The 27,288-nt window shown below is 43.0% G+C and overlaps 1 protein-coding gene across 15 annotated transcripts in view; it reads right to left on the bottom strand.

Annotated features, from left to right (window-relative positions):
- Positions 1 to 27,288, bottom strand: part of Rere (arginine glutamic acid dipeptide (RE) repeats) — a 340,456-nt gene that overhangs the window by 189,808 nt on the left and 123,360 nt on the right. For all 15 annotated transcript variants that reach the window (XM_006539136.4, XM_006539139.3, XM_030253746.1 and 12 more), the window contains 2 exons: positions 25,495 to 25,963; positions 566 to 636 (listed from right to left, as the gene is read on the bottom strand). In XM_006539136.4, coding sequence (XP_006539199.1) covers positions 566 to 636; positions 25,495 to 25,819 — 396 coding nt within the window. In that variant the 5' untranslated portion in view covers positions 25,820 to 25,963. Of the gene's footprint in view, positions 1 to 565; positions 637 to 25,494; positions 25,964 to 27,288 lie in introns of those variants that run through there.

Below are 27,288 nucleotides of genomic sequence, written 5' to 3'. Positions count from 1 at the left end.
CACCCGGGGATTTATTCTGAGCCCAAAATGTGTCTAAAAGCCCGCTGTCTAAAAGCAAAGATTTTGTCAGGAGCACCATCAAGACAGCCTTAATCCTAAGCTAAACTCCCTTCTCCTAAATTCTGCTCCTGGGAGACCCTTAAAACTGGACAAGATATATAGTCCATACCTACCATCATAGCAGAACTCCAGTGCCCCCAGAAACCAGTATCTGGTTTACATTGTCTACTCATCAAACACTAAAGTTGTTTCAGGCTCTTAAGAACAGCTGAAAGAAAAGAAAGCACTTCAGAAGCTAAAGAGGATCTCTCTGAAACTGTGACAACAGCGACTAGCAGGTAAAGACTTCAGAAACACCCTGTTTCACAGCAGAAAAGCATTACCACAGTGGACAAGACAAGCTACATTATTTCGGTGCACAGCCCAGAGGCAGGTAGCACTGGCCCACACTGGTTGTCACACCAGGAGTGCAGGAGAAGCAATCAAGTGACAGCCTGAGGAGCTAAATAAAGAGAGGGGGAGAGATGGGGGGGGGGGGCGTGTCAGAACATAGGAAAATGCTTACCAGTTTGAAGTCTTGGATGCTGCAGATGAAATACGGTGTGTTTGGCCGCCGACTCTCGATATACACACAGTCTTTAAAAGAAAAAGGAAGGTTTTTTTTAAAAAAAAAATTAGGAAAAGATAAGTCTTTATAAGAACACTGAATAAAAAATTAGCTACGTAAATGAATATATAAACACATTGATGACAAAGCAAGTACCTTTTAATAGTGAAAACAAAACCTTTCTCTGGGTAATAAATATGAAATTATAGATATCATTAAGGTAATGGCTCTTTCTGTACGTGCTTCTGAGCATCTACAGAAACCTCATGAAAAGTCTCGATGACTCTGTTCAGGGAAAGGAAGCTCTGCAGAACTGCCCACAGCCAGACGGAGAAACCAGATCACACAATTACCTAACTAAAGATCACACACCAAGCTGGACAGTGGTGGCGCACACCTTTAATCCCAGCACTCGGGAGGCAGAGGCAGGTGGAGCTCTGAGTGTGAGACCAACCTGGTCTACAGAGTGAGTTCCAGGACAGCCAGGGCTACACAGAGAAACCCTGTCTCAGAAAACAAATCACGATTACACATCAAAACAGGTATGTGGCACTTGCCTGTATCCCTAGCCGTAGGAGGACGGAGAGAAGGAGGGCACACACTTTAAGGCAACTCAAAAATCTTTTAGGTTCAAGTTCTTTGGAAAGAGAAACAGCTTTGCCACAAGCTACTTCATTTTCAGTAAGTATTCTTTGAGGAAATAGATATTTGAAAACACCATCTTAAACATGTTACTACAATAGCCTTTTCACCACAACATGAAAAAGGATGAAAACTATTCTAGTCACTAGTCACCTACAGATAATTTACTATCAAGTATTTCTTGCCTGGAAAGAAAACCAAGGCAGCCAATCAAATATGGGATGAAGTAAACCAAATATTTTCTTCAGAAAGAAGAGCAGAGCACTGCCCTCTGCCACACCGGACATGGCAGTGTGGGAGCAATTATTTTTGACATTCACATCAGCTGGAGGGTAAAAGGCTGCTTTTTAAAATGCCTGTTAAGAGACAATTATTTACCAAGAAGTAAACGTTTCCCGGTTACCAAATCTGGGAAGTGGGATACTAATGCCTACAGGTGCAAAAGCCAATCACCACATCCTCTCCCCCGCCCCCTTCAGGATGTGCTTCTGTAAGACAACTGCTTTCTGACAACTTAGGCAAAGCCCTTTATTTCACCTCCATACACATTAAAAGCCAAGACATAAAATGGAGCCACAAAAGCCATTTCAGAAAGAGAAGAAACATGAATCTATGATGGTATCAGAATTGCCCTGACTGACTTCTCAGAGGAGACCATGAGGCCCTGAAGGCATGCACCAATGTGCATCAGGGTCCAAGATGACAGCTGACTCTGCTGCGGCACTTAGGCAGCATCCATCTCACATTTGTCATCTCCAAAGACACTCTTCCCGCTATGGCTAATCATTTTCTTCATAGCCCTTGTTTGTTACAGAAAAGTAGCAGCATAAATCTCTACACAAAAAACTGTAGCTCTCTCTGGGTGCAGTGATGTGGCTCACAGAGTTGTAATCTCACCACTCAGCAGATGACTATAAGACCTGCCTCAAAATTTAATACAGTTTTGAAATAGGCCTAAAATTTGTAATTTCCATGTTGTAGTCCTGTTGAATGCAGCACCAGTAGCTCAACTCTCCAGGTAGCAATGACATCATACTCACTCACCTATGCACTTTCTCCTTCCTGTCTCTTCCACAAAAGCTACTAAATTAAGCTACGTGTTCACAAACACATCAACGTCTTAAGTGAGGTCCAAAGATCTGTTCCCACAGAATCCACCTCCTCCCGGGATACAGCCTCCAAAAGAAAGACCACCAATTCACCTGCCTGGTCTGTGACAACCCTATCCTTTCTTTACTCTACCAGTTCTGACCATACATAGCTTACAACTAATTATGAGGGGCAGCAAAGGTAATACACTCTCGTGGCTCCTCTGTAAAGGAGTGGTAAGCATTCCTTAGCAATTCACAATGCTGAATGTCCCATTATCTGGCAGTCATGTGGTCTGCACTGTCCTCTTCTTTATCTTCTTCTTCCTCGTCACCATCAGCAATCTCCACAGCAATCCCTGTGTCCAGCAAAGACTAGTGTGTGCCACTGGTGTGCTCACAATCAGACAGGCCTGAAATAAGTAACAAATGTGGGACACTGAGGCCCAGTTACCTGGAAGAGAAGGGCTTTATGGATCTTTTTATCTCAAACAGGGCCATGTTACCACAGCCCCTCTTACTCTGCAATGTAAAGCACCGCAGACTTGGATACTAACAAGTTTCCATCGTCAGTGTGATGCACGTGCTCACAGGGAATCCCAGCACCTGAGAGATGGAGGCAGGGCCTTCAGGTGTTCAAGGTCAGCCCTGACCAAACAGTGAGTCCAAGAGTAGTCAGAACTATCTGAGAATCTGTTTCAATAACTCTACCCGCTGCAGTCCCCTCACCCTCAAAGAGCTTTCCAGAGAAAGGAGAGAAAACTTATGTCCTGCTACAAATAGACTCAGGACATGTTTATCTCTAAACACACCAAGGCATTACAGCCTGGGGGGGGGGGGGGTGAGGAGGGGGCGAGCGGCTGCTGCCACCCATGTTTCTTATCCTACTGAACCTGACAGGCACAGATAAAGAATGCTGCCCAAGGGAAAGGCTACACTTGAGGGAATCTGACCTGTAGAATGACCACAATTTTTTCCTACATATACAGTATCTTTTTTTTTTTTTAATTTAAACAATTACCACGACTATCCAAACTGATTCAAAGCTGTGAATTTACATAATTGTTTCAATATGCAAGGCTGGTGTCTGTAGAACCTCTATTGGATCAGAATCTTAGTATTCTGAGACATGCATGTATGTATGGCAGATGAGCTCACTATCTGAGCAGGCGACAAGATGGATTCTGTAACAGAGAGAATAATAAGTCGTGTCACATAAGTTAATTTTTTTCCAAGCTTAGTCAAATTTATCATTCTGGATGGGTAATGTTCTGTTTTAGCCAGATTTAGCTAAGGTATTTTTTGTTTTTTTTTAAGTGATTTTTAATGATTTATTTTTGTTTTACATGAATTGATATTTTACCTGCATGTGTTGGGCCTCCTGGAACTAAAGTTACAGTTAGTGGTGAGCTGCCAAGTGGGTCCTGGGAGGTGAAGCAGGAAGAGCAGCCAGGCTCTTAACCACTAATGAATTTTTAAAATAAACTATGAAACATAACTGAAGAGTTAAACCTTTTCCTCCTACAAAACAGAACGATCCAACTTAAGCAAATGCACTCAAAGAAGAAAAAGGAAAAAGGAAGAAAGAAAATACACTATAGGAAATATTCTGGAATTTAAGTCTCAAAAGAAGTAATTTTTCCTTTAATACCCTTTCTGTTAGCCTACTCCACCCCCATCCCCCAAAAAGGGTAAGCTGAGACCAAACAGTCATCACAAGTATTTTCTCTCTGGCCTCAGTAATCAAGACGCTTATTTAATAAAACAATCTATATAAATGTTTATAGCTAGCATAAAGTCATTTATTTGTAGATCCTTTTGTTTGGTTTTGCAGTGCTAACCAAACTGGGGGTCTAACCTTGTACCTAGGCTCTTGTACATGCTAGACAGGCACCAACCTACATTTCTAGCCCCAAAGTAGTTAATTTTAAGGGGCAAAGTTAAGAACAATGTCAGAAAAACCCACAGATGGAATGTGTGTGCCCAGTAACCTTTCTAAAGTCAAAGTGCTTTGGCAACACTGTCATGCAACTTCCGAAAGCATGGCTCATCTAAGAGCTGGTTGCTTCTAAGGCTGATTTAGTCAGCTGAACTGATGGTCCTCGAGTGTCAAAGCCTGCAGCTAACAGAAGCACTACAGACACCTTTTGTTTTTAAATGTTAAAGCCCTTCTTCTTTGTTGTCAAAAGCAGACAATGCAGTCCATTAAACACACAATGCACATTTTCAAAATCACTCACAAGAAAGCAAGCATTCACTAGAATGAGCCAACAGTTGCTGTGGGGCAAATATATACATTGTTTTAATCTTAAAACCAGCATGCCTGAAATGGGCCAGAAGAAATAAATGAGGCTATTGCCACCACTATCAATTATTCTGAAAAGCAAACGATAACTAATGTTTTCTTTAGCAGGGATGTCTGAAAATGAGACTGGGGTTTGTACTGAGTTTTAAGCACTGAGCCTCTGCACAGCGGCAGATCACAGACATGGTGTCACTTGAAATGCTTGTGACCAGGAGCACCAAAACCCATGACCTGGGAGATGATATTGAGCAGGGATATTTCTGGTTGTTTCTCATAATCTCAACATAGCTTTGTGTCCAGAAAAATCAATGCTGCCATCTGCAAACAGAGCCCTCACTGAGCTGAGGAGGGAAGGCAAATTCTCAAGGCAGAGAAAAGCCTCTGCTTTCCCAACCATCAGCAAATCAGCAGGTTTATGTAAATCGAGCAGGGAAGCAAGTTCCTCAAGGTAAAAATCATAGCCTGCCACATCAGGCAGTCTGCCTGCCATTGTGCACACAAAGCACCTATCAGCGTCTGCCCTGACAGTCTCCTCATAAGCAGAGTGGACACTTACTTCACCCCCTAATTTAGTAAGCAGGCTGTGAGCCCTAGCATTAAAGCTGTGTGTTACAATACACAGGCAATGTTCAGCCGCTGCTCTGCCCCATGCGGACACTTCCCTCCATCAATGTGTCCCCACCTATTAATCTCTGAAATACTCTCTCGTCCCCTTGCAAAGAATGGCAGTGCCACTCTAACAGAATTTCAAATAGAAAACCCTTCCTTGTGAACAAAGCCTTTTTCACAAAGAGATTTTGAGAGACCCCGCTGGGTAGCCCAACAGTGGACATGGGAAGCTGAGCCTCAGGCTTCTTTGTTCTCCTTCATTTCTCTTCCATGCTGTTCCTCTATCCCTGACACTCAGAACTATGCAACAAGGGAACAGTGAGCTGGTCAAATATTGCAGAATTAAGTCCACAAGTATCTCTCTAGTTAATACAAGTGTTTGCCAATTCCAACACAGAAAAAAAGCTGTGTGTGTTTGTGGGGGGTGGGGTTTGTGCGTGTGCATGCAGTTCTATCATTCTCTACCTTACTCCTTGAGACAGCATCACTCCCTGAACCTGGAGCTAGGCTTGCTAGAAACAACACTAAAATCCCGGTGTCTGGATTCCAGATGAGAAGCACTGGTACACTGTGGGCCTCAGCAAACAAGCTACCATCACCATCCGCAACACAGTCAAGCCAGCTGCACTGTTGGCTTCCACCATGTGATCCACTTCTCTGAGGAGCAAGTGAAGAAAGAAGTGAAATTAGGAGTTACCCGAGGCCCTAACCAAACACTAAAAAGAAAGTGAAACGTTCTGTCACAGGTGGAGAGAGGCTGGCCTTCAGAAGAGAGTAGCAATGTGTGGGGAACAGTGGACAGCTTCAAAGGGAGAGACAACACCTTCCCAATCATCTCCTTAGCTTTTGATTTGACTCTGTCAACCATCACCAAATTTGATGGCATCATTTTGATAAACTCAGTAGGAGGTAAAAACACCCAGGTGGAACATATCAGTGACTCCATCGTCTACAAACTTCTTGATAACGGAATCCACACACAGAAACATCTAAGGGCTGTAATGCTGCAAAGCTTACATGGGTCTTGTCGGCCCAGAAGAGGACGGCGAAGAACAGAAAGAAGATTATAACAAACAAAAGTGTTTTCAAATTTAGACATGTCTCTTTCTAACTCTCAGGAAGTCTTCCAGTACATCACAATCTCTCTAAGACTGGGCTAGGGAGGCAGCTTAGTTGGGAAAATGCTTGCTTTGCAAGCACAGGTACCAGAGTTCAAGTCTCTTGTCAAAGCCCAGCACAGTGTGGTGGGTGCCTTTGTAACCCAGCACCTAGAAGGTGAATCCTAGCCAACCTAGCTTACTTGAAGGCAAGTGAACGAGTCTATCTCAGAAACAAACCAGACAGTGCCTGATTGACGACGGCCAAGGCTGCCCTTTGGCCTCCACACATGCATACATACCCATTGACAGCCTTCTCCTCCCCACTGCTCCCATGCTTAAAGGCTGACATCGTCCAACCTCAGGAAGCGCTGCTAGTGTTCCCCTTCCCACAGTCATAACTAATGGGTGTGAAAACTGAGCAAAATAAGAAAAAGCAGCAGAAAGCACACTGTGACGACATTCAAAATATTAACCCTGGCTTAACACCTGCATTACCCAAACAGAGCAATTTAAGCTCTTATCTCCATAAATTATTATGGAAATGTTCTTTATAACTTGTACTGAACCCTTACTATGAAAGTTATTCTAGCCAAGTCCAAGTCCAAACTCCAGTTAAGTCAACTTCTCAGTCAACTTACATATTTGTACACTTAAAAAAAGCATGTAATCTAAGAAAGATTTCTTCAAAAGCAATTATTGTTAGATATTTTCTTCATTTACATTTCAAATGCTATCCCGAAAGTCCCCTATACCCTCCCCCCAGAATTTTTATTTTTAAAATGGGTGATGGAATTGAGGGCTTGGTGGTAAAGCACCTGCCTGGCACACATGAATCCACGAGGCTCTGGGCTCCATCTGCAGCACCACTGAAGGTGCCACAGTTATAGCAGCCCACCCACCTAGAGAAGGCCCCAGCTGCCCGTGCCCCCCCAGCCTTGCAGCACATTGTACCTGACTTCTTAAGACAAAATATTCAGGTAATTGTCCTATCCCAGTTCAGTGGCTCACAATAAACTAAAACACTGAAAGAAAAAATTCTGTCCCAGTGAGATTCCAGCTCAGTAGGTAAAGCCTGGGAACTGAGTTCAAAGAATGGAGGAGGAGGACCAGTTTCCAAAGGCTGTCCTTTGACATCAGCGTCCCCCCAACAACACACATATACACACAAAAACAAATAAAAAAGTTAAATTCTGATATAAAAATAACTATTAAGCTGGACTGTTCTGATTACTAACCAAAATGTTGATAGATGTTTAAATCAAGGAATGAAAATGGACCTAGCATGGTGACACACTCTGCCTATAATCCACTAACTTGGAGAGCTGAGACAGCAGAATCACAATTTTAAAACTAGCCTGGGATACACAGTAGTACTGTCTCAAGGAAAGAGTGTGGAAGGGGTGGAGAGCGTTGCTGGATACACAGTTCAGCAGTAAAACATTTACCCAGCACATACCCGGTTCTAGAATTCATCCCCAGCATCATGCAAAAAATAAAAAAGATGAAAGCAAGCAAACGCTGTGCACTGGAGGAGCAATGCAACAGCGCCATGTTCACGGGGAAGAGAGCAGTGGCAGGCAGGCCTGGGAGAGGGCTCCTCTCTGCCAACATGGACAACAACAAGCACTGGCTGATGTGCTACTGCCACGCCCTGCAGGAAAGATTTCAAGCAAGGCTGCTAGCTCCTAGAGATGCTAGAAAGTCTCAGCCTAGCAGGAAGTGCTTCAGATCAACTTTTTAGTGATCCCTGGAAATACTCGGGGGATTCGCAGTGCCTGGGCTATCACTCTCATTTGGCATATGATTTTACTATAATCCATTTTCCTTATGGGTTTCCTGCTACTGTTTAATGGACTGTCAGTATAATTTAAATTTCATCTATTTATACCATTCAAGCCTGCCTCCTGAATGTACAGCAAATGGAACATATATCTGTTCAATGGAATTAATGACAGTTAATTGTAACATGTAGTTTCCAGAGCTCAAAAAAAGCCCATGCATATATTTCTCTGTAAGGGTGTTTTGCAGATGGTGGTGAGCTGCCACATGGGTGCTGGGAATTGAATGTGGGTACCCTGGAAGAGCAGCTACTAAGCCATCTCTCCAACTCCTCTTTTGTACTTTTTAAAGCATCTATACTGTAGTTCCTTGTATGATGAGTATTACTATAATATTCCACCCCATTTTAATATTTGCCTCCTATACTCCACAATCTTAACTACAGGCCAAGTGCAGGGAAATACAAGTCTTGCTGTCAGGATGGACAAACAGAAGCTCTAGCATGACAGCTGCTTCACACAAGCAAAACTGAATGTTCATTTTTTTTCTGCCTGTCATTTGCTTACTGTTGGATAATTTATAATATATTCCAGTTAATCATAATGTCAAGATTAGATGAAATTTATTGAAAACAGACTAAGTATGGCACACAGATTCAGACATACACTAAACACTGGGCTCATACTCATGCATACTCAAGTGAATTGCCTTCAGACTTCAGATTTGTTTACAGGCACCACCATCATACAAGTGGCCTCTCAAATGATCAGTCTTTCACCTACATATCCTCACAGCTGTGTAAGAGACAATTAAGAGCTGGGTCGCCAGGCAGTGGTGGCGCACGCCTTTAATCCCAGCACTCGGGAGGCAGAGGCAGGCGGATTTCTGAGTTCGAGGCCAGCCTGGTCTACAGAGTGAGTTCCAGACAGCCAGGGCTATACAGAGAAACCCTGTCTTGAAAAACAAAGAAAACAAACAAAAGAAATGTGACAGATCAACATCTAGGATCTGCTGCCCTGACTATAACCACCAGTATCACAGAATCAGCGTAGTTCACAGAAGAGCGGAGGCACGCTGGTACACATGTCTAATCCGAGCACCCAGGACAGAAGCAGGCAGAGCTCTTTGAGATTGATGTCAACCTGGCTGGTCTACAGAAAAAGTCCCCATCAGCCAGGGCTATGTTCAGAGAAACCTTTTCTTTCCTTCCTTCCTCTTCCTCTTCCTCTTCCTCCCTCTCCCTCTCCCTCTGCCCCCTCCCAGTCATTCACTTATAGTGTTTTGAGGCATGGTTTCTCTGTATAGCCTTGGCTGTCCTGGAACTCCTTTTATAGAGAACACAGAAATCCACTTGCCTCTATCTCCTGAATGCTAGGATTAAAGGTGTGTCACCACTGGCCAGTTTGAGAATCTTCTGGAAAGAAAGAAGCAAGAGGGAGGGGCGGAGGAAAGGGAGGGAGGGGGAGGGGGAAGATTGATCGATCAATCCCAACTGGCTTAGAGTCCAGATTGCTGGTCCACACATCAGCCCTGCCATGCTCGTGTTGCTGTTCCCACCAGGTATCTGTCCTTCTTAAACAATCCTAGCCAAATTTCAGGACCCAAGTCTACAGGTCTATGCTTCCACACATCTTTAGTCTGTAACAGCCTGCTGAAAGTCCACTTTATTTAAATAAGTGAATTTCTCCCCCCAGAAAATGGGTATGTGTGTGTATGTGTGTGCAAGAACCCCCCCCCCCTACCTTGAGACAGGGTTTATCTGTGTAGCCCTAGCTGTCCTGTTGACCAAGCTGGCTTTGAACTCACAGAGATCTGAATGTCTCTGCCTCCTGACTGCTGGGATAAAAGGTGTATACCACCACCACCCCGGCCATTTCACCCTTCTGCACCATTCTAAGAAGTACCTCTGTAAGGTCATACACAAGACCGTGCTCTTATTTTATGGGCTGATTATAAAAATGCTGTTGATGTCCAGCTGACACCAAAACCAAGTAAGCTTGTCCAAAGGCTACTTTGGACTTGCAGTAGCCTGACAATTTTTATCATTTGCTGTAATTTCTATAAAGTTCTAAGAGCAGTGAAATCTGTCCGCACTCTAACGCAACCCACCCTCCCCTCCCTGCTCCCTTACAGCAATGCTGCCTCCACCTATAGTTATGACATCACGTTCCCAATGTGTTTCGTCAGCCCGTCCGGATTACAAGTATCCTGAATTATCTGAAGAAAATATCCCACATAGACAACGATGTCCATTCTCTGACTCCTTGGGATGTAACATCCACAGCTCTATAGCATATAAAAAGACATCAGGGTCCATCTTATGTGCTAATCTGCCATCCACCTGCCACATTTATAATCCAAATTAGCAGAGATTTGAAGGTCAAAGTAATGAAGTATCTAAGTATCCTCCAAGGAAATGGGGGACTTCATTTTCTGTTCAGCCACTGACGGCACTTGTGCTTCTTTCTTTCTTTTTTAATTTTAAACCCGGAACTGTATTCAACACACTTCAATGAAGGGCCGCAGCTGCGCTGGGCCAATCCAACACTTAATGAGAGCTCTGCTTTTGCATGTTCTTGTAGTCATGTGAACCTCAGGAAAGCCATGTTCCGAACATCTGCTGAGACAAAATAAATCAGAATCTAGAGAGAAAAGAATCCAAGACTTCTCCATTTTAAACAAAGTGCTAAAAGCAGGTAACAGTCAAGTCTTACATGACTATACTGTTTAAGCTCTGAACCCTTGTGGTGTCTCACACCTATAATCTCAACACTCAAGAGGCAGGATTATTGGGAGTTCAAGGCCAACCTAAGCTATCTAATAAATTCCAGGCCAGCCTGGCCTACAGAGAGACCCTGACTCAAAAGAAATTAAAGAGCGAGCCCAAGCCAGCTCCACACTCACAGCAAAGAGCAGCATGTGTGTGAACCGGTGCTGCCACCAGCTTTCCCCACTGACTTGTCACAGCTGCTCTCCCCAAGGTCCCCTTTTCTCTATGCATGACAGGCCAGGTTCCGTCTCTCCCAGGGCCCTGCTTTTCTATAGTTGCATTAGAGTTTCACAGATGGTTTAGAGAAAGTCTGATTGGTTCATTGTAGAATCTTCCCAAGTCCATTTCCTCGTCCACAATTCTGCTGTCTTTTCATGGATAGCAAAAAGCTGAGGCAGCATAGCCAGAAAAGGCTTGGAAGGAAAAGTGCTTTCTGCCCAGGAAGGGTGACTCGTCCGGCTCTGTGGCTTCCTTCCCCAAGCTTTCTCTTTTGATGGAAAATGAATGAACATACCCAGTGTTAGAACTTTCATGATGACTGACACATTATATACACCAGGAGGACTGTCGGAAAGTGGTGTCTTCTGGACGTGGCAGGGAACTCATAGCAGCTGCGGGTGCCTGATGAATAGACCCAGCAAGAACAAGCCAGTCAGCCAGGCGGCATAGGTGTGTGAAGGGCTCCTAAGACCCTGTGCCGTACTGAGGAGCTGCAGGCACGCCACTGCTCCTGGGGAGGGGAGCCAGCTCTTCCTTCAGGGATGGGCCACTGACAGGCTGCTGATGCTCCAGTGGACATCCAAAACAGAAGAGGACAGGACTTTGAGAGGAAGATGTTTGTGTGAGGCTCTGAGAAAGAGTTGTGGGGGATAGGGGTGGATATGATCAAATACACTGTATTTGTATCAAGATGATAGCTATTCCCTGTGGGAGGAAATGTGGAAGGATAATACTAAGCCATTTTACCCATTATTTTCCTGAGTTCATGTGCTACGATTCATGAATTTAAAGATAAATTTGAATCAAAAACATAATAAAAATATTAACATAATAAGCCAATGTAATATATTAAAAAAAGAAACTAATTAAAAAGTAAACACTAAAACTGAACATAAGAAGTCAATAACAGGTGTTAGTGGCACATGCCTTTAATCCCAGCACATGGGAGGTGGAGGCAGACAGGTCTCTGTGAGTTCAAGGTCAGCCTGGACTACATATAGACCAAGTTCTAGGACAGCCCAGAGCACCCCAGAGAAACCCTGTCTCAAAAAGACAAATAGAAACCAAACAGGGACCCCAGTAGTAAGGAGATAGCACAAACTATTTACTACCTTCTGCCAGGATCTAAAACCACCTTCCAGAGGCAGATGAAACCAGATGGGGCCAGACAGAACAAAGCTGACAGCACCTTCCCTGAAAAGAGCACAACTAAGTCTGGTTCTAAGGAGTCTACCCCTGGGGTTCACAAACAGCAAGAACGCGTGACAGTTTCTCCCACACACTGGCTAGCACCGATGCTGACTCAAACCATTATCCTCTCTCTGTCTTTTTGTCATACTCTTGTTGTTGTCTTTTAGCATACTCTCCTGTATGAATTTGTTTCAAAAGGGAATTCATGGATGTGCCTTCCCAGAAAGCATAGGGACTGGTAGCAAATTTCCTGGAATACCAGAACACTGAAAAGCTGAAGTTAGGTCAGGCAGATAGATGATGGCACACATTTGTAATACCACCACTCAGAAAGCTGATGCAGGAAGATAATACATCTTAAGCTAGCCTGCCTAAATATCGAACTCCAGGCCGGCCTGGGTTGCACAGTGACAGCTTCTCATTAACAAGTAAGTAAATGGACAAGTGGGACAAATCCAAGCTGACTATGTGACAGCTACTTGGGAACTGAAGGCCAGCCTGAACCTTATAGGAGTACCTCTCCTCTAAAATTAAAGTATTAAAATTAGAATTTTAATAAAATGGAAACCATTTTATTAAATCAGAGACTGATGGGGAGGTTACCATGAGTCTAAGGCCAACCAGGACTACAGAATAAGACCCTGACAAAGTCTAAATGTTTAAAAAACAAAACAAAAAAACACCACTATATTGAAGTGCTTATCACAATACAAGGAAAACTGTACAACATAATACTGCACGTATTTCTTTTTTTTTTTTTAAAGATTTATTTTATTAATATATGCAAGTACACTGTAGCTGTCTTCAGACACTCCAGAAGAGGGAGTCAGATCTTGTTGCGGATGGTTGTGAGCCACCATGTGGTTGCTGGGATTTGAACTTTGGACCTTCGGAAGAGCAGTCGGGTGCTCTTACCCACTGAGCCATCTCACCAGCCCTGCACATATTTCTAACTGACTAAGAAATTTTACTAGCTCTGACTCCCTTAAGAGCATTCATAATCGCAACGTGACAGCGAATATAAGATATCTGAGCACGTTTCCTATGATGCAACATGAGAGCCCTGGTTTGTTCCAGTGTCCCCAAGGCTTACTGCCTGTCATCACAATTAAAGCATATTTTTTTCCCCTACCAACGTCAATCCCTTGCCATGTATTCAGACTCTTAGGTTAGCACAGGCCAGGTTATACTCCCCAGCATTAGCAGCACATGATGCATAGTAGAAACTCTGTGTAATAGCTTATTGAAGCAAAGCTAACATAGGCTGCAGAATGAGACACATTCTATAAAAAACAAAGGCATACTAAGACACTGCAGACACACACCTCTATAAGTATGCACTAAGGGAAGTGACCACACAACAAATGTTAACAGTGGCTTTAAATATGAACTTTCGCATATCTGACCTTTTCAATTTTCTTTCTTGAAAACATACCATTAGTTCACTGCAAAGGAACCAGGCTTGGAAGCAAGCAGAAGTAAGAGACAATAAATGAACAAATGCGTAACCTAACCAAAGCACTAGTCAGGCCAAGGAAAATTAGTGCAGATGAACTTGGGGGAAGAACATACAAACGGAACTGTGTAGCCCTCAGAGTTTTGGGTAAAGCGCACTAGTGAGGCAGCCGGAACCCACAGCTTCACATATCAGATGTTCAGCACTCAGAACCCAACAGCTCAGAGAAAACAGAAACTCCTAACACAACTGATGGGAGCTTCAAATAGCCAGCCTTGTTCTGGTCCTATCCTGAATGCTAAGAGCACTTTTTTAAAAAGATTTCACACTTCCTGTCATCAAATATCCTTTTTTTTTTTTTTTTTTTTTTTTTGATAGCTACTGCCAGCTTGAAACTCATTCTAGTTTGTAGGCATGAGAGACACTGTCTTCCAGCCAGCACAGTGAACAGACCAGAAGCCAGATCTCCTCTGTGTGGTGGAAAGGGGAGGTACAAATGTCCATGCAGGGTTAAAGCATCATTTTGAAAGCTTGAGCTGACAGAATGACTCTCAGGTGTAGCGGTCGAATGTGTCTTATACTATAGAATGGTGGCTATACAACTACCACTTTCTGGGTAAACTGTTCTTGACTACGTAAAAGTACAAAATACTGGGTTTTTTTCTTCTTGTTGTTTTCTTCTTGTTGTTGGCATGTCTCTTCCCTAAACAAGAGAAGAATTAGAATCCTACACAGCATTACTGACATTGCCATGGTCAACAACCACAGCACACTGGGATAAATAAAGGGTCATGTGAGGTCCGAGACCAAATACCACACAGTGATGACTATCTTCCTAAGAACTAGCAGGTACCTAGAGCATTACTAACAAAGCACAAATTCAAATCTTACATTAAAAACTGAAAATTACAAAAAGCAATATAATTTGTGTTATATACTTAGTAGTCTTGTGATAAGCCATGATTAACCCCCTCCAACTTTTCTCAACTGTATCAAGTCCCCACAGCCCAGTCTACAGCGGCTCTGACCCCATCTGTGAGACACAGCACAAAAGCCAAAGCTGCACCCTAGGCAGCAGGCAAAGGCGCAGACCTGCAGGACGCTCGCCTTCTCGTCATCTCAAGCACTCAGCCTTCCACGCCACGCTACATTACTGTACAGGCAGTCCCTAAAATGGTAATTAAACAGAGAAATGTAGAGATTTAAGCAAAAAAAAAATATATATTCAATATAGGGTTAAATGAACAACTATGGAAGCTCTATCATATACAACCTATACTATGCTAGTTAGATTGAGCATACTGTCAATTGTGAAATGATAATGACTTAAAGAGTAGATTTTAAATCACATGTAATGATAATATATATTAATACTAAACTTCATGTGTTTAAACTTTCACCAGAAGAGCTAAGTAAGGCAAATTAGTTAATTTACCTCCATTGGTTTTATGACAGTAAAACTATCCACTACAAAAAAAAAAAAAAAAAAAAAAAAAAAACCCTGAAAAATACACCATAAAATTTGTACTTAAATGTAGAAATAAATAGAAATAGTTGTTTACATACTTTTCTTTAACATTTCTAGCACTTAAGACATTTAGATATCTCTGAGGCAAAACTTATTTCCAAAAGTATTTACTTTGGAATATTTAAATGCTTAAAAAAAAAAAATCAGTCTTGGGCTGGAGAGATGGCTCAGTGTTAAGAGCGCAGACTGCTCTTCCAAAGGTCCTGAGTTCAATTCCCAGCAACCACATGGTGGCTCACAACCATCTGTAATGAGATCTGATGCTCTCTTCTGTAGTGTCTGAAGACACACTATAGTGTACTTACATATAATAAATAAATAAATAAATAAATAGATAAATAAATAAATAAATAAAACCAGGCTTTAAAAAAAAACAACTTAAATTAAAAAATATCAGTCTTGACAATGTACATTTTACATTTATTTTATTTGTTTGTTTGTTTATTTACTTATTTATTTAATTGTACGTCAATACACTGTAGCTGTACAGATATGGTTGTGATCCTTCATGTGGTTGTTGGGAAATGAATTTAGGACTTCTTCTCAATCCGGTCAGCCCCACTCACAAAGTCCCTGCTCGCACAGGCCCAAAGATTTATTCATTACTATACATAAGTACACTGTAGCTGTCTTCAGACGCACCAGAAGATGGTGTCAGATCTCACTACAGGTGGTTGTGAGCCACCATGTGGTTGCTGGGATTTGAACTCAGGACCTTCAGAAGAGCAATCTTACCATCTGAGTCATCTCGCTAGCCCAACAATGTACATTTTTAAAGAAACTCAACTAACAAAATATATATACCACTCCAGTTTTCAAATCATAGACAATATTTTTTAATTTTGTAAAGTCTAATTTTCTCAGCTGGCAATAAATAGCAGGCAGTATCTGGAAAGATGACAGACCCGTGGGTAAGACCAAATTCCAGCCACACTGGCAGAGCAGAGCCAGGTTCTCACACCTCACAGTACCCAATTCAAACACCAAACAGACCGACCATGTGTGACAGAGCCAACAAGACTTCCAGCAATCTTCTCAGCCAGCACAAAGCAGAGAATCAACGTAATTATAATAAAGGGAACATTTAACAATTAACTGAGCCAGAAAAGCCGAACTCCAGAGCGTAGGAGTTCAAACTCTTGTTTACTAAGCAAAGAGGCAGAGGGTTTCACATAACTGCAGGAGCTCACAGTCCAATCATACCCTAGGTAAATACAAATCTCGTTCTGCTAGGATTGGGGTACCGGCCATCACAGACCAGTTGACTGACTTGTCTACCCAGCATGCAGATCTTAACAAAAACCCCGCAGTCTCCCAGTGTTCTTCCACAGTAAGTCCCTAGGAACAGCAGACAAAGGCTGCCAACTTGCTGTCACAAAAAGACCCAGAGGTAAGCAAACACCCCTGAAGACACCACAGTTTGCAGCAGTGCACATGGTGACGCCTGGCTCTCATTCAGCTGATGGACTCTGGGTGCTGAGGCAGGAATGAACAAGCGCTAGACATGCTCCACTGATATTCTTGCCTGGAGCTCATGAGCAGATTTGCCTTTGCTTGACCAGTACTTTTGCAATAGTTGCCCATTTGTTCAACTGGTACTTGTAATATTTCCCAGAGTACCAGGATTAAGGGCATGCATCCCCGTGCCTAGCCAAAATTGTGACTTTAAATCTTGAATAAAATATAAGACCTACATGATGGATGGGTGGGTGGGTGAATGGCGATAGACAGACAGATAAACAGACAGGCAATAGCTAGGAAAGCCTTGTTATGAAAGTTTTGTTTAATTTGGTAGTGTCTCCTGGTTTTGTGGTGCTGGGGTCAACTCTAGCACCTACTGCATCTAAACACTCACTTACTACTGATCTACCTCCAGCCCAGAGCTGAAAGTCTCCTTTCAGCAGAATCTAAGAAAACATTAACTACAGGATGGGGCCATAGAACACAGTGCTCCCTGCTCTTTGACTCACAAGCAAAGGGTAGGTTTGGTTCAGGGTTTTGTTTTGGTTTTTTTTTTTTTCCCCATGATATAAGCTGCAAGAGTGGGCTTTAATTTTTTCCTTGACTTGTGAAAATTGTATGACTTTCAAATTTCAACACCTATAAAAAGGTTTTTACTGGCACACAGACAAGCCCGCTTACCATACATTGTTTATTACCAGACAAGGAGGCAGAGACGAGAGCTACATCACACCCTCTCTGGCCCTTGACAGAGAAGTTTACCTTCCTGGTGATACTCACAAGGAACAAGAGAAGTAGCTCCACAGATCACGTCAGTCAAACCACCCAAGACGGACCACAGAGGCAAAACATCCCATTCTAACTGACCATTTACCAATCTGCCCATTTGGATATCAGAACTCTTTTACAAATGTCTTCACCAAGATGACTAAGTAGCTGCAATATCGCCATTCCAAATTCCTTGCCACATTTGGGTTTAAAATTTAGCTAATAACATGAAATCCAGAGCACTGACAGCTAACGTTCTCATACCAGTGCAAAGAACTCCTTCTAAATGCACTCATGTTTACCCTGGAAGTCCTAAGTTTCCAAGGGATCCAGCCAACTACTGGGACAGATGCAAGAATCTATGTGGTATCCTAATCTAGCTCTCTCACAAAAGACCTTCAGAAGATAACCAAAACTAGTGAGGAAAACAAAACAAAACAGAACACTGAAGTAGCAAGAGGCATGCTAACAACCATTCTAATTCCCAGGAAGATTATACAGTGCAAGAAAAACTATGCCCATAGGATCAACAATCTTATCTTTAGAGAGTGAGCACTCAACAGCCAAATAATAACCTCACAAATAACCTCAAGGACACATCTCAAAGGATTCTTCCATCATCAGCTACCCCATGCCCATATTAACAGCCAATTCCTAAAAGATAAACAGCTTTGACAGTGCTCCCCAAAGGAAACCCCCTGCTTCTGCTGGTGCTAATCTGGGGAATATTGGACACTTGATTCATACCTGAACTACACCATGAAGTGCACTGGAGGGAGAAAGCTCTCTAGCACCACTGCTCAAGCAGACAAGCAGCAGGGAAAGCATGAAATGCTTATGGAGATGTGCGTGCCTGAACCTGGTGGGTGTGTGTGGGAGCAAAATGACTTTGGAAAGTGGTGAGATCTGTGGACTAAAAATTTTGGTAGAGTGAGACAGCTGCTGAGAGTCAGGAGACCTGACCTTTCCAATAGTGATTTTGTTTTTCAAGATTTACTGTACTTTATGTGTATGTGTGGGTTTGTATGCATATGCACCATTTGGGTGCTTGGTGTCTTAAGAGGCCAGAGGAGGGCATCAAAACCCCTGGAACTGAAGTTACAAGTGGTTGTGGGCCACCGTGCATGTGCTAGGGACTAAACCAGGATTCCCTGTAAGATCAGCAAGTGCAGTTAGCTATTAAATTACCTCTACAGGCTCAGCACTTTAATTTGGGATTATTAAAATGGAGGGTACCCTTCAATGATTGGGGCACAAGACAAAAATAAGTCCACGATTCCAATCTCCTCTTGGAAGACAGAGCATGCCTGGAGAACACAGAGGTCTCTAAACAAATAAGAGAGAAGGGGGAGGGGCAGAAGAGCAAAGACTGTGCGGACTGCAAAGGTTTTCTGACAGGAATTTTAGTCAGTGGGTAAGACAAGGGGGCATGAGCCCCATACAATCTCACCGTGACTCAGACATGGGCATTTTACTGGTGTACGGTGCATGGCTCTTCAGGGGTCAGTCAGGTAGCTGATGAGTAGTTGTGCCCTGTAGAGTGCTTACCAGAAAGCACTCCAAAGTGTCATGGGTGATTACAGTCTGCTGCTGCTGTAAAACAGTTAGCCTGCACTCAACGGTAATGCTGATGTGGAATGCAGTTCAGTGGTCAGTGTTCTCCAGACGGTGGTCAAAAAACCTTTAGTACAGACATGGTACATGTGTGAGGAGGCCGCTGCAATGGTCTTTCCTTCCTGCCAGGGCTCAAAACCACGAGGTACTATTAGCCTAAATATCTTTTAACAATGCCTGCTACTCACAATCATTATATTATCTGTCTTTAGAAAATTTCACTCTCTCTCAATACCCCCGAGACCACCCTTGTGTGTACGGGATTTACAAGTGAGAGGAATCAAATATTCTGTGCAGTTTTGGAGACTGAACCCTATGGATGCTAACCTGTCAATCTTTAGAAATACATCATTTGTTTGTTTTTGGAGACAGGCCCTTGATAGACATCCCAGTTTGTCTTAAACTCATGACCCTCTTACTTCAGCCTCCTAAGTTGCTGGAAACCACGCATATAACATCAGAAATGGCTGAAATACAACTTTGGGGGGGAGGGAGCAAACAAATTATATATTTTGTATTTTCTAAGAAATCAACCTATTTCCTTTTTCTAAAAAAGTAGGGCGAATTTCTCCTTGTTTTGTGTTGCTGCGGATCTTGGCAGGAGCTCTAACAGCGAGATGCAAGGACAGCTGTGGGTGTCAGTCTTCGCCCTCCACCATGAGGTTTATAGGTATTAAACTCAAGTTGTCAAACTTGGTCTCAAGCATCTTTACCTGCTCAGCCATCTCACTGCTCTCCAGACTGGGCCACAAATGTGTCCTTCCTACTAGTTAGATATCCATGGCTTTACCACCTTCACAACTCCACTCTTATCCACATTCAAGGTCACGGATCTCTTTGCAATCTATCAGCTTTAGAGCACCCAGATTATGCCCAAGCAACCAATCAGAATTTTGGTCACTGGCTGCTTTTTAACTATTACTGTATTATAGCTTACTTCAAAATCTAAAGCCAGGAAACTGGAGAGATGACGCATCAATTAAGAGCACTTGCTGGCCGGCAGTGGTGGCACAAGCCTTTAATCCCAGCACTTGGGAGGCAGAGGCAGGCAGATTTCTGAGTTCGAGGCCAGCCTGGTCTACAAAGTGAGTTCCAGGACAGCCAGAGCTACACAGAGAAACCCTGTCTCGGAAAAAAACAAACAAACAAAAATCCAGCTCTGTGGTTTCCCCTCTTAAAAAAGGATGACACGTGAGGAAATCCCAGAATTCAGGAAGTGGAGACTAGAGATCACAATCTGAGGTGAGCCCAGGTAACATGGGGTGGGGGCACCTCCTAGGATCTTTTCTGCTTTGCTTTGTTCTCCTGAACTCCCACACATGTACACACACATGGCAAACATGTGGGAACACTGATCCTTTTTGGCTCTCAAGAGAATAACTCATCTTCTACTTGCACATTGATTAAAGTACAGCTGCAAAGCACTAGCCAGATAAGTGATGTTAAAAACTTAACATGAATTTAAATCACCAGAGAATGTTAAATAAAACACTGATTCAGTCCATCAGTGTTGGAACCTGAGAGTCTGCATTTCTGGTCAGCACTTTAGCAAAAGCACCTGAGACAGTCATCGGACTCAGCGATCTTTCCTTCATGAAACCAAAGACATAGCCAGTCTCAAACTTTCTGGCATTTTCTCCTTATTATTTTAATAACTTTAGAATTACAGTTTTTCTCATTTCATCTACCGTCATAGATAAAAGTTATTTTATATGATGAGAAGTGTTCTTTAACACACACAGAGTTCAAGTAACTTCCTAATATATACTAAAAGGCAATCCTTCCTCTGGGATCAAGAAATTTCAGGAGAACCAGAAGAAATAAAAGTTAATTAATATGATCTACAACTAAAAGTACATTATAGTGTGATTAAAAAATATGAATAGGGCCAGTAGGATAGCCACACAGCAGAGCTCCTACAGGACAAGCCTGAAAACTAGATCTCTGGGACCCACGATGGGAAAGAACTGTTTCCCAAAAGTTGTCCTCCAATCTGTCCATACACATGCTATGACATATGTGCCTCCTCTAATAACAATACATTTCAAAAAACACCCCAACAAAATTTCCCCAGCAGTTCTAAAACACAGCTGAAATAGATGCCCAGCCTGGATCACTCAAACACAGTCTCCCTAGGCACAAAGTTCTTCCTGCCTACCCAACCCTACAAACATGACCCACAGTACCATACAGGGTGGGTTTAGGAACAGGGTAGTTGCAGATATGATGCGTTTAGATGATGTAGGGTAGCCTGGTGTCTTCAAAAGAGGGAGGGACTTGGACACAGGGCAAAACAAGCAGACAAGAAGAATAGACAAGTGAAGACTAGATTTATGCTGTCACATCACAGAAGTTGGGATTGAGGCTTAGAAGTTTCTCCCTAGTTCCTTCAGGGGAACATGGCCCTGACAGTTACCAGTCTTGGGGTTTTAGCCTCAGTGTGCCTGGGTCTTGATAAAAGGGAGGGATTTGACAGACACTTGCTGACATTTAACCCACTCGGCCTGCAGTGCTGTGCTACCAAAGCCCTATAAACTACCACTGCTTCATTGCTTTCCTGCGCTTCCTCAAGAAGGCAAGGTCCCCAGCAGGCAAGGTGGTGCACACTTGCAATCCCAGGAGCAGTTCAAGGTCGTGGGGGTGGGAGTTACACTCAAGTACCAACTATACACAGGAAAGGACGAGGATGGTAAACTTGAGAGAATGGCCACACTTACATAAAAGCACCACCAACAAAACAAAGCATGGTCAGAGCCCTTGGGCTCCTATCAAGCTAACTCACGCACCATAGCCCGGACCCTACCAATCTCCTGACTTCAGGGATTACTGGGGCCTCTTTTGAAATGTCATATTAAAAGGAGTCATACATTATAAAACGTATGTATTTACTCAACTTCTTAAAGTTGTTATGTTTTTAACCACTATGTATGTTCTCACTTAATTCAAATGGACACCCAGTCTTCAAAATTTTGCCTCATTTGGATTATTCCCAGTTTAAATCCATGTACATCAAAAGAAACTATCACATCTCAATTCTCAAATATAAGTAAAAGAAAAATTTAAAAGGTGTGATGTAGATATAAACACAGACACACAGAAATGATAACATCTGTTAAGAAAATGTAGCAGGGTTGGGAATGGAAACCAATGGCACTGAGCTGGTGCTGCGGTGTCCTCGGGACAGAAGGTAGCAGGAGTTAGCAGGGATGTGCTGAGCTCCTAAGGGCAGAACACTGCCCCAGCAATGAAGAGGCAACAAAACCTCCATGTGGGACAATGAACAAACTTAAATCTTAAATTCTGATACCAATTTGCTCCTAATAAATAACCTAATAGAGAGAGAACTGGCCTCCTGGGGTAAGGAACACAACAGCCTCTCCTCAAAGGACTACTGCAGGGCTGGCTTATCTGTTTGTCTGGTTGGTTGTCTGGTTGTATTTTTTTGAGACAGGTTCTTGCTATGTAGTTCTGGCTGGCTCCAACTCAAAGAGATCCACCTGCCTCTGCCTGAGTACTGAGGTTAAACACATGTATCACAAACTCTCAGCCAAGGGCTCATTCTTAATAATACTTTAGGAAATACTTAAAAATTCAAAATTTCCACATATTGCAGCCAATTTAAAGATCTGTCCAAAACCTCCCAATCCCCTGAAGAAGTCCTCTGTGATGTTCTCTAAAACCACTAGGTGTCTGAGAGTCAGCTAAGAAGCCATGCACCATGCCTGTACTTCCAGTGTTGGGAAGTGGAGGCAGGAGGATCAAGAGTCATCTTCAACTGCCCAGAAATGATTCAACCCCAGCCTGAACTACAGGAGACTGTCTTCAAAAGTAAGAAAGGAAAAACAAAGGCAGATGTGCACATTAGCGCAGGCCTAGGACCCAGCTGCTCAGGAGACTGAAGCAGGAGTCACAAGTTCAAGTCTTGCTGAGGGAACTCAGTAGGACCCTGATTTGAAACTATAACTTTTTTTTTAAAAGAGCTTAGACTGTATCTCAGTGGTCGAGTAAAGGACCCCAAGTTCAGTCCCCACTACAAAGGCAACAGAGAACAGAGACACCAGGAAGGAAAGGCAGGGGCAGAGATGGGGGCAGGATGTGAAAGTCCATATGGGAATCTGGTCAGAACCCTACTCTTGACTTCTCAGTTGACATGAACCTGAAGAATGGGCAGTATTTAGCAAACCTCCATTTAGAAATCGCTTGGGAAATTTATCTACCTTGAAATCTAAGCTTCCCGGACCATTCAGTGGCAAGCACTTTACAAAAGGTCAAATGCTCACGGTGCCCAGCAGAGCTCAGATCATAGCGACTCCCTACAGTTTGGGTACTCTAGTCAGCTCTGTTTGTCAGCTGGCTCTGCATCTGTGAATCCAACCACAGATCCAACTAGGAACAGGCATGGTTCCAGCGCTTAGGAGGCAGAAGCAGGCAGATCTCTTGAGTTCAAGGCTACACTGTTCTGCAGTTGCAGGATAGCCAGAAAGAACTACACAGAGAAACACTGTTTGTGGGTAGGGGTGGGGTAAAGAGGGGCAGACTGGATGGATGGGAAGAAGGGAGGGAGGGAAGGAGGGAGGAAGAAAGGAAGGGATGGAGGGAGGACGGACAGAAGGAGGAAACCATAAATAGAAGGTACTATCTGTGAGGTCAGACACTGCCAACACAGCCACAAGAACAGCATTTCCATTGTCCTAAGAATCTTAATCTATCTATAACTGCAGTGTATACAAGAGCCTGGAGGGGCTGGGATACAGATCAGCAGTAGAACCTTGCTTAGTGTGTGTCACTATGTTTGATCCTCAGCACTCTACAAAAAAGTGACTTGGTATCCACAGATGTAGGCACTTGGGGAGAGGGTATGCACAACACATCCCAAGGACTTTATATGTAAGAGCCAGCTATTCTGTAATTAAGCCCTGAACCATCTCCTCCCACTTTTCTTTGAGAATATCAAGGAGAACTTCCTGACAAGCTGTAAAGGGGGCACTGTTTCCTTGAAGAAATTTGTTTCCTTCTAGAGTCAGCAGCAAAGATTGTCACAGCAGAGGCTGCAGCAAGTATTGTTAAATGTCTGTCCTGCTGTAAGATTTCTCAGAGTTAACTAATTATCCATCTCTCGTGAAGGGACAGTCTGCGCAGTATCTCCTGTAAGCACCTGACTCCTAACTTACTGGAATGTCCCTAGTGACACAATTTCCATCGTACATACGATGAGCAGAGCTGGTATTTGACACTGTATATTGCAGCGGACAATGAATCCAACAATCCATCCATGTTATGTATCAGGAGAAGGAAAACAAGTACAACTTCCCTTTGAAGTTGTAATCTACTCTAAACAACACAACACACGCTTTTCCTTTCTCGTGATTACAACAGAATGGGCAACTAGTGCTGTGATGTTCGTCTACAGTCCCTGTTTTCAGGAGGAGAGGACAAGAGATCACAGGTCTAACCCTACAGGGCTAGGTGACAGAGTGCTTTCCAGGTCTGCCCATGCTTATCAGACCCTCTATCTTAAGCCAAAACCAAAGCAAAGCAACAACAGCAACATAAATAAATAAACAAACAAACAAACAAACAAAAAATAAACCAAAACAAACAACAAAAAAGCCCTGTTAAATGGGCAAGCAAAGCCATAATGGTCTGGAAGACAGGGCGGCTGACATCCTGGTGGCCTGCTGCTGAGTCTGAATCAAAGAGAAGCATGCACAGCACTGGAACCCTCATGAGCTCCCTTCAAGTCCCCTCAAACACCCCATCATTGACAATTTCATGTCACACACCTTTCTTCTCAACTGTCAACCAAGAAAATTATAGTTGTAAACAGGAGTTTGTCTAACGCTGATTATTTTCTGAAAAATCAAAATAAACTCCTACATGGCTCCCCCAAAATGTGGAGCTTTCTACAAACAAATTCAGAAGCTGAATTCTTCGCAGTGAAATGACTATGCTAGGTTAATGACATCCTTTAACTCCGCTGTTGGGGAAACTCCAGACTGGGTGAAACTCCGGTGTGTTGATTAGACTTCCTATGAACTTCCTGTCCTGGTCTAGTACACTGAATGTCCAGAAAATATCTACTGAAAAGAATACAGAATACACACAGCTCAGTTGCTATCGTCTGCTGCCCCTGACTGCAAAGCTAAAGAGCACTACTTTCGTAAAGGCTTGTTTACCCAGGAGTGCTAAGTCTTGCTCTGCCTCGGAAAGGGGCTCCAAGTTCACAGACTTAATTTTGCTACCTCCGCTACTGTCTGCTCTTCTGGACTCCAGGTCTCCTCTAACAGCTACAGGAGTCTCCTACATGTGGGGGAGAGACCACGTCTCTCCCAAGCAGACACCACCTGCTGCTCTTACCTCCCGGTCTGTAGACAACGTCGTCCTCGGTGATGTAAGAAGTTATCTCACCAGTGTCTGTCCTCTCGTAGCGGGACTTTTTTTTCGGAGGTTTCTTTCTGCTCTTCTTGTTGGACTCCTCCGTGGTGGCGCTGTTGTTGTCGTTGTCTTCGTCCTCGCTGTGATCGCTCTCAGCATAGTTTTTGGCTCCTCCCTCCAAGGTACAGCTCCTGCGAGGCCTGGCATTCTCGCTCTCTCTTGCTTTGTCTCTTTTATCTCTTTCTCGGTCCCGATCCCGGTCCCGGTCCTTCTCTTTGTCTTTGTCTTTATCTTTGTCAGCTGTCATGATTCTCCACGTGCCTTCTTCTGTCCTCTCACGGCTAGGCCTCCGTGAAAGGTAGACAGTGAGCCTGGGCTTCAGTCTTCTGAATTTCTCACTCAATTCCAGGGAAAATCCAACCACTCCAACAACCCCAACGTTTCAAATATTCTAAGAGAGAGAGAAAGAAGGGAAGGTGTCAAATTGGCTTTTCTTTGATGCTTAAAAGTTTCCTCTTATTTTCTTCCTAAAATAACATTCTGCGTTTTAAAAAAAAAAAAAACAAAAAAACCTCAGAGCTGGAGAGAGGGCTCACGGTTAGGAGCGCTTGCTGCTTTGCCAGCGGGCAGGTGCTAGGTTCCTAGTTCTGAGCACTGCAAAGCAGCTTCCTCTGTAAGCTGTACCGTTTCCTGGAACTCCAGTTCCAGTGGACCCAGTGCTCCCTTCTGGTCTCTGAAGGCACTGACTGCATAAGGTGTGTATACACACATGAAGGAAAATACTGTTACATCTAAAATAAACACATGAACCCTTTATTCATTTAGTGCATTTGCTTTTATGTGCATATGTGTGCCTCCATGAGTTTATATACACCACTTGCACAAAGGAACCCACAGAGATCAGAAGAGGCTATTGAGTCTCTTGGAACTGGAGTTATAGGTAGTTGTGAGCTGCCATTCTTTTTTAAAAAAGAAAACAAAACAACTATTCTTGCTTCCAATACAAAAATATCTCAGATGCCACAGTGAAAAGGCCAGACCGGTGATGTACAATTTCACACAGACCTGAGCATTGCCACCTCACAGTGTGGAATTTGCTGCCTAACTTAAAAATAAGAACTGCTGAATGGTGAGTGCACATTAAACTTCCTAGACACTCACTGGTTTGACCTTTTTAAGGAAAAAGGAAAGTATGCCCTCATGAGTAATTGTACAAAATTAACTTCAACCCTGTAAATTTAAAAGGAAGGAACCTGTAGTACAAATTAATTCTGTGTAGAAAAAACAAAAAACAAAAAAAAACCAAAAAACCAATTTGCACAGCTGTGAGAAATGTTGCAGGACTCAGTGCACTGCATCTCAAGACTGCCTAACTCTCTAAATTTCCAAAGCTCTATTTAATATTAAAGAGATAAAAGCTTTGTTGTGCCTGTTGAAAAAAACCTAACATCAATCTCCAGTTTTTAGGAGATTATTTATTTATTAGGTGGTTTTCACACTTTTCCAAATTCCCACTATTAACAGTCTCCTGAATGAAGTTCTCCAAAACTAACCACAAGCCTTATGTTGAGAGTCTACAATGAAAAGAATGAATCTTAAACTCCAACCCAGAATAATTCCTGAAACTTTTCTGCCACGGGAAAGAGGCTTTACAGGTCAGTGTTAGAAATCCTAATAGTCGTTCATTTATTTCCCACAATCATCTGTCATCTTCCCTAAAATCTCATCTCATTTGAGAAACAATTGTTACTAAATATTGTCTAGGTGCCAGGTGCT

This window comes from Mus musculus, chromosome 4 (assembly GCF_000001635.26).
Source record: "Mus musculus strain C57BL/6J chromosome 4, GRCm38.p6 C57BL/6J".
Classification (NCBI taxonomy): domain Eukaryota; kingdom Metazoa; phylum Chordata; class Mammalia; order Rodentia; family Muridae; genus Mus; species Mus musculus.
Note: the sequence above shows the minus strand (reverse complement) of the source record. Positions and strands in the feature narration are given on the sequence as shown.